The sequence below is a fragment of the Diceros bicornis genome, chromosome X, assembly GCF_020826845.1.
Source record: "Diceros bicornis minor isolate mBicDic1 chromosome X, mDicBic1.mat.cur, whole genome shotgun sequence".
Classification (NCBI taxonomy): domain Eukaryota; kingdom Metazoa; phylum Chordata; class Mammalia; order Perissodactyla; family Rhinocerotidae; genus Diceros; species Diceros bicornis.
In genome coordinates, this window is record NC_080781.1 from 63,611,406 (window position 1) to 63,619,474 (window position 8,069).

Sequence of the window (8,069 nt, forward strand, 5' to 3'; positions counted from 1 at the left end):
CCCCCAGAGCTCCCTTCCCACCAGCCATCTCCCAGAGGTCACAAGCCCTGTGGTCTTAGAGTGGCCTGTGAGGGGGTTCCCTTCTCGGGATCTCTGCGTCTCTAGGACTGGATGGCAGTCCTCACTTTTCTCTGTCCTGATGTCCTAATAATTCCAGGAAAGAGAGTCAAAGGGCAAATGGGGCAGAGCCCAGGGCTCAGACCTGATGGGGCAGTCCTTGGTACTCCAGAGCCTGCCCCCTGCAGTGAGTGGTAGGTGTGGGGCAGGACAAGGAAAGGAGAGGGCAGGTGAAAAGCCTCACAGTCATATGTGTTCACTACTGAGTGAAGCTTCCAGAAGCTGGTGGCGTCTTTGGTTGGAACACTGTCCTGGGATCTTCGTCTCCCTCAAGCTCCTGGGTCATGCCTTGTTTCAAGCAGCCTAAGCACTTCCAGAGTCTCACAATTCTGCATTGGCCCTTGAGCTACCTTGCCATATGTGAGTACTGATCCAAGAGTGCACGGCAAGAAGCCAGAGTCAGAGGCCAGGGCCGAATCTGGGGCAATTCTTATTCTCATGGGAAGTCTCATCCCTAGCCTTTGATCATCTCAGATAGTACTACAGAGTAAAGCCAAAGAGTCTTGAGTTCCAGGAGGGTCCTGGAGAAGGAAGAGATAGAGCCCCAGGGGACAGTGAGGACAGGCAGCGGGATGGAACAGGGTCATGATAGATACGAGTAGATCTAGCTAATTTCAGCCACTTCCTAACCCCCACTATCTGGAGAGGGGAAATGAGGCCCAGGAAATAGGTATGATATGTCCATGATCATAAGGACGCATGGCGAGAGGGACAGATGAAGCATTAGCGTTATGGATTTAGAGAAGTATAGCCTGTGTTGGAACCACAGAGTTTTCCATTCTGGGAGAAGGGTGGTGGTAGAACAGGGGAGACAGAGACAATGAAAGAAATGGTAAATGGGCAAGACGACAAGAATGGTGGATGGGAAATAGTAGAAGGATGCAGATTCTGCGTGGGCAGGGTGTGGGGAAATACGGATAGTATATGGGCAAGGGAGGGTGGGCTAGTGGTTTAACCAGGGTTCAGGGATGACGGATAGGGAGGGAAAAGATGGTGGACAAATGGGAGCAGGGGAAGAAAGCTAGTGGCAGGCAAGGAGCAGGAGTAGAGGGATGGTGAGCGGGCAGGGAGGCAGGTGGACAGAGATGGCAGGTAAGCAGAGAAGTATGGTATATGATAGAGGAAATGTTTGAAGGACAAGTGGACATGGATGACGGAGGGCAGGAGCTGGATTGTGCAAAAGGCCAGAACCAGAAGCTTGGGTAGTTTGGAGGGTTCTTAATGGGGCTGGACATGGTCAAGTTCTGCTGGCAGCAAAATTTGGTCTGACTTGCTCCCTCATCAGTTTAGATCTTGCAGCCATTGTTCATTTACCTGCTGTTTACATCCCTGTGGCTGCTAGCAGCCCTTTACTTTGCCTGGTTTTCCCTGGACTGGAAGACCCCAGAGCAAGGTAAGATTCATGGACCTAGAAAGCACAGGGCCTAAGAATGTTCCACCTTAACCTGTAACCAGGGAGTCCCACTCACCATGCCACAGGCCTCTCAACCAAGTTCTCAGAGCCACAGGAACTGGGCCAACTGGGACCATCCTGGGGTCTCTTCCTTTTCCACCTCTCTAGTAGAGCCATAGTCCCTCCATGCTGCTAGGGAAGCCCTGGGTGAGTGGGAGGGGTGGGGCTGGCACACACAGACACCATGCCCTACTGATATTTCTGTTTCAGGTGGCAGGCGTTCAGCCTGGGTAAGGATCTGGAGTGTTTGGACCCACGTCAGGGACTATTTCCCCATTACGGTAAGTGTCTCTTCCCTAGTGACCCTCAGAGTTTCCAAAATGCTAAGCACTTATGCCAAAGGACTAGGGTTGTCCATAAGGAAAATGAACATCCCAGAGAAGTCTTAGTGCAGGCTAGACATACTTCAGCATTCAACGTTGCCGCTGGGCACTCATTACTCTGCTAGGACACTTTGGACGCCTTTGGCATGACCTACCAGATGACACAGGCGAAAACACGAATATACTTCAGTGCAGTTTTAAAAACATTGATTGAGGGGCCAGCCCGGCGGCATAGCGGTTAAGTTCGCCTGCTCCGCTTCAGCTTCGCAGGTTCAGATCCCAGGTTCAGACCGATGCACCACTTCTCAAGCCGTGCTGTGGCAGTGTCCCATATAAAGTAGAGAAAGATGAGCATGGATGTTAGTCCAAGGCCCATCTTCCTCAGCAAAAAGAGGAAGATTGGCATCGGATGTTAACTGAGGGCTAATCTTCCTCACACACACACACACAAAAACAGTGGTTGAAAGCCTACTCTGTACCACATTTGGGGGACAGAGAAGTGAGTAGGATGTGACCCTCTGCCATCAAGGAGCCCACACCTAATGGGGAGGACAGACAAGTATATATTTGTGGTTTGGTACAAGGTACACAAGTAGTTCAGCTGAGGGGTAAGGAAAGGCTTCACAGACATGGTGATATCTAAGCAGGGTTTTCCAAGTTCAATAAAGGTTACTTAGGCAGGCACTGGAAGGGGGTTGGGGGAAGAAAGCACCAGGAAGAGGTTCAGAAATGTACTGCAATGCTGATCGTCTGAGCACTTTTTGGAGTAGACAACAAACACTGCCCCGATTTTTGGAGCAGAGCTCGCTGACCTTTTTCACATAACAACACTCATAGAAAATGATACCATGCATAAAGTGCTCTGACATAGTGGCCGAGACTACTTGCAGCCATAGGCAAGAGGCCCAGCAGTTCTAGCTGCCCCAAATCCTGCCTGGTTTCCTAGAGGCCACGGACAATATCTCAGGTCCCTGAAACCCACTCATGGCCTTTCTGTTGAAAAGCTCTGCTTTCAAGTATCCTCATTCCTGAATTGTCTTCCCCCGTGCTTCCCCATGTGATCTCATTTCACCACCTCTGGCATTTCTCTCCATGGCTGCAGATCCTGAAGACTAAAGACCTGTCACCTAAGCACAACTACCTCATGGGGGTTCACCTCCATGGCCTCTTCACCTTTGGCGCCTTCTGCAACTTCTGCACTGAGGCCACAGGCTTCTCAAAGATCTTTCCAGGCATCACTCCCCACTTGGCCACGCTGTCCTGGTTCTTCAAGATCCCCCTTATTAGGGACTACCTTATGGCCAAAGGTACTTCTGACCATACTTCCTGGAGCTTCTGGCCCATTTATCTGCTTGGAGATACACCTTTTTAAGCCCCATCTCCTACCTCTCAACCCCCTCTCACCCTGCCACCCCATCATCATACCATAGTAGTCAAAAGTATGCGTTTTGGAGCTAAACTGCCTGGGTTTGAATCCTGGCTCTGCCACTTACTGTGTGGTCTTGGGCAAACTACTGAACCTCTATTGGTCTCAGTTTCCTCATCTGTAAAGTGGTGCTGATGATAATCGTCCAAGGTCACATGTGATGTGATATAATGACTGAATGAGATAATACAAGTTCAATATAGTGCCTTCCACAGAGTATGTGCTCAGTAAATAAAAGCAGTTGCTATTAATGGCAATAGAAGAAAAGAAAAAGGTAGAATTATTGTTAGGATTCAGATTTCTGGTTGTCCCATCGAATATCTTTCTACCATAGTTTCCACCCAGTGCCTCCTGCGAAGTAGAGGTATTGCCTCAAAGTGAAACCTGTCGTGTTTGCCCACAGTCTAGTCTTCTCCATACCCTTTGCCCCATCTCATTGACTCTCCTCCTGGGACCCATGGGAACAGAGGGCATATAAACAAGCCAGTGAGGAGTAGAGCGGAGGGTGTTCCCTCTCGGCCGTTTTCTCCTCTCCTGATCATTTTGCTCCTCTCTCTGCTCCTTGATTCTCTTCAGGTGTGTGTTCTGTGAGTCAGCCGGCCATCAATTACCTGCTGAGCCACGACACTGGCAACCTTGTGGGCATTGTAGTGGGAGGGGTGGGACACGTCCTGCAAAGTGTGCCCAACACCACCACCTTCATCCTCCAGAAGCGCAAGGGGTTTGTGCGCACAGCCCTCCAGCATGGGTAGGTGTTCCTCCCAGGGCAGGGTGAGTGGCCTACTCTGAACAGCATGACCTGGTAGGCGATGTCAAGATGAATCAGACATGAGTCTTGCCCTCATGGAACTTACTAGTAAGTAGGGGAGATGGCCGTAGAATTTCTAAAAGTTTTAGGTGATCCACTCCTTCTGAGCTAGCTGGACCAGTTCCCAGGAAGCCAAACCAGAAACCCAGATTCATTATCAGAGGGAATTGGCTAGGGTTCCCCTAGTATACAGATGACTCCCACCTTATCTCTATCAACATCGATATCTACATCTGTCTGTTGATGGTAAGTGCAAGAGGGAGTACAGTATGGTGAGTATGCATGTAGGATCTGGAGTCAGGGGCCTGATTTAAAATCCTGGCTTCGTGACTTACCATGCACTCTGGGACATGTTACTCAACGATTCTGAGCCTTGGTGTTTTCTTTTTTTTTTTTTTTGTGAGGAAGATCAGCTCTGAGCTAACATACATGCCAACCCTCCTCTTTTTGCTGAGGAAGACTGGCTGTGGGCTAACATCTGTGCCCATCTTCCTCTCCTTTATATGGCGCCACAGGATGGCCTGACAAGCGGTGCATTGGAGTGCACCCGGGATCCGAACCCAGGCTGCCAGCGGCCGAGTACGTGCACTTAACCACTATGCCACGGGGCCAGCCCCCTGAGCCTTGGTGTTTTCATCTTCATAATGTGGCTACTAATAATTTTACCTACTTCATAGGGTTATTGTGGGGTTAAAATGAATTTATTCACATAAAACACCTACCACATGCCTGGCACACAGTAAGCGATGGATAAACGTTAGCCACTCTGACTTAGGGATAAAGAGTGGAGGTAAAGAGCAGGAACTCAAGGCTGGAGCTGTGGGGTGCTCCATCAAGTCAGCAGGCTAGCTCACTGGACACAGGGACAATTGTCCCATCGCAGACTCAGAGAAGAGGGAAGTATTTCTTCTAAGGACCTTGCCTGAGTGGCCTGTTCATCAGTTTGGAGCATAATGTAGGGGAGAGTTCTGAGCTGTGAGGAAGGAGTCCTGGGTCCTAGTCCAGGTGCTGCCACTCACTGACTGCCTGAGTGACCTTCCACCTTGTGAACCTAGGCTTCTGGATCTGTAAGATAAAGAAAATAACCCCCCACTGTGTCCTCCACTCTCTCTGCTATGAGGAACCAGTAAGGTAACATATGTCAGAGTGCTGAGAGATCAATATTAGTAACTCACAAAGATCTGTATGAGAGAGGCTGTGTTCTCTTTTTTCTCACAGGAAGACTTAAGGAGCCCAATTCTCTACCTAGGGCACTGTCAGGGTGGATTCCCACGGTCTGTGAGAGGGAAACAACTTTTCTCTGCTCTAATCCCAAGACCCAAGGACAGAATACCTTATGCATAGTCCCTGTGGGTGAGGGGTATATCGCATATACACATCTGTACAAAATTATCATCATCTTCTCTGTGCTTCCTACTAGTAGAAACAGTCAGATATTCCCCTCCTTGACACCTCCTGGAAGCTTTTCTTTATGCGATGTATGTCTCTGGGGATCTCTGCCCAAACTCCTCTTCCTTTCCTGCACCCCCATATATTGCCCTTGTGATCCTGGCCCAAAGATAGACTTGAAAATTTCAGGAGAAGAGACACTCAATATGGGAGCCCTGTTTAGTGCAGGAGGAAATGCTTGATGCCATGGGGATTTTATGAGATGGGAAGCTGACAGTGAACAAATGTTTTCCGGGGTGGTTCCCACCCTAGCCTGTGTTTGGGAAATAAATCGGGGTTTGCCTACAGGGCTCATCTGGTCCCCACCTTCACTTTTGGAGAAACTGAGGTCTTTGAGCAGGTGCTGTTCCATAAAGACAGCAGGATGTACAAGTTCCAGAGCTACTTCCGCCATATCTTTGGTTTCTATTTTTGTGTCTTCTCTGGTTGAGGCCTCCGCCAAGGCTCCACTGGCCTCCTGCCATACCCACTGCCTATCATCACTGTAGGTGAGTGCTGCTCTCAGCCTCAAGGCCACCTAAGCTCTTTCTCAACCTCAACCTCAGCCCTCCCCACCCCGCCCCCACCAAAGAAGAGGGCACCAGAGGGGGAGAAGCTGGGAGCTGCTAACTTGGGATGCGAGAGAATTTGGCCCAGAGAAGGAGAAGCAGGTTAAAGAAAGAGACGAGTCTAGCACTTGCCCCTTCTCTTTTCCCACCTCTCTTGGCAGTTGGGGAGCTTCTGCCACTGCCCAAAATGGAAAATCCAAGCCAGGAGATGGTGGACAAATACCACACACTCTATATGGACGCCCTGCACAAACTGTTTGACCAGCATAAGACCCAGCACGGTTGCTCCGAGTCCCAAAAGCTGCTTTTCCTGTGACTGAAGCAGCCGCATGCCCAAGAGTGCATGCCTGGGAGAGGACACTGCTTTGCTGCTAACCAAGAAGGGAGAGAAAGGAAGATGAGGGAGGGCTTGGTGTGGTAGGGGAGGGCATTAGGGATTCCTTCCTTGCCACAGAGCCCTTGCCGTTGCTGTCCCTGGGGAGCTTCACCCAGGCATTCTCCAGATGGGGCATTCTGAGGCCCCTCAGGCCCAGACACAGGCATGCTCCCTGCCCCACCCTGGGTCCTGAAGGACTCAAATGATAGTCGGGCAGCCTGAGTAGCCACCTCTCTGGTTGTTGTTGTTGTTGTTGTTGTCTTAATGCATTTTTTAATTGAGATACACTTTACATAACATAAATTTAACGCATTTAAAGTGTAAAATTCAGTAGTAGTATGTTCACAGAGCTGTGCAACCACTACCATTATCTAACTTTAGAACATTTTTCAGCGCCCCTCAAAAGAAACCCAGTACACATTAGCAGTCACTCCCGATTCCCCCACTTCCCCCAACCCCTGGCAACAACTAATCTACTGTCTATCTCTAGGGATGTGCCAATTCTGGACATTTCATCAAATGGAATTGTGGGATATGTGGTCTTTTGTGACTGGCTTCTTTCTCTTGTAATGTTTTCAAGGCTCCTCTATGTTGTAGCATGTATCAGTACTTCATTCTTTTTATGGCCAAATAATATCTCATTGTACTTATACACCACATTTTTTATCCATTCAGCAGTTGGTGGACTTTTGGGTTGTTTTCACTTTTTGCCACAAACATTCATGTGCAACTTTTTGTGTAGTAATCTGCTCTCTCCAAATATAAAGCCTTACCTTATGTCTATACCACTAAGTTAACAAGCATGCCTTTCAGGTAGATCAAAGGCATTTTACTCAGGATTACTTTTAAGTTGGCAGAGGCATTTCATATAAGTCACTTTGTCCTCAAGATGGTCCTCTACCACTATAATCCCAAGGTATTTGCAACCATCCTGAGTCTACTGTGGGGAATCCACTTTATACCTATATTTTAAATCCTTACTAAGTTCTGTTTTAAAGTTTTTCTTAATGCTGTATTCTGAGAATTTTAAAAGAGTAAATAAAAACACAGATGTCTCTTCCTTCACAAGGCAACCAAAAAGACACACTTAAAAGCACAGCAAAGGACCAAAAGTTAAAAGACCACTTAGAAACTCATACAACTTAATAGCAAAAAAACAAATAATCCAACTTTAAAACGGGCAGAGGACCTGAATAGACATTTTTCCAAAGAAGACATCCAAACGGCCAACAGGGACATGAAAAGATCCTCTTCATCACTAATCATCAGGGAAATACAAATCAAAATCATGAGATACCACCTCACACTTGTTACGATGGCTATTATCAAAAAGACAAAAAATAAGTGTTGGCAAGGATGTGGAGAAAAGGGAACCCTTGTGCACTATTGATGGAAATGTAAGTTGGTACAGCCACAATGGAAAACAGTATGGTGGTTCCTCAAAAAACTAAAAATAGGGCCAGCCTTCGTGGCCTAGTGGTTAAATTCGACACACTCCGCTTTGGCGGCCTGGGTTCGGCTCCTGGGCACGGACCTACACCACTCATCTGTCAGTGGCCATCCTGTGGT

General features: G+C 48.3%; 1 protein-coding gene across 1 annotated transcript; it reads left to right on the forward strand.

Moving 5' to 3' along the window:
• Positions 1-386: 386 nt before the first annotated feature.
• On the forward strand, positions 387-6,440 carry AWAT1 (acyl-CoA wax alcohol acyltransferase 1). Its single transcript, XM_058535226.1, is given in 7 exon segments — positions 387-477; positions 1,403-1,510; positions 1,781-1,851; positions 2,996-3,200; positions 3,896-4,067; positions 5,865-6,064; positions 6,286-6,440. Coding segments are annotated over 7 exon segments (987 nt in total). The 5' UTR covers positions 387-401.
• The last annotated feature ends 1,629 nt before the right edge of the window (positions 6,441-8,069 follow it).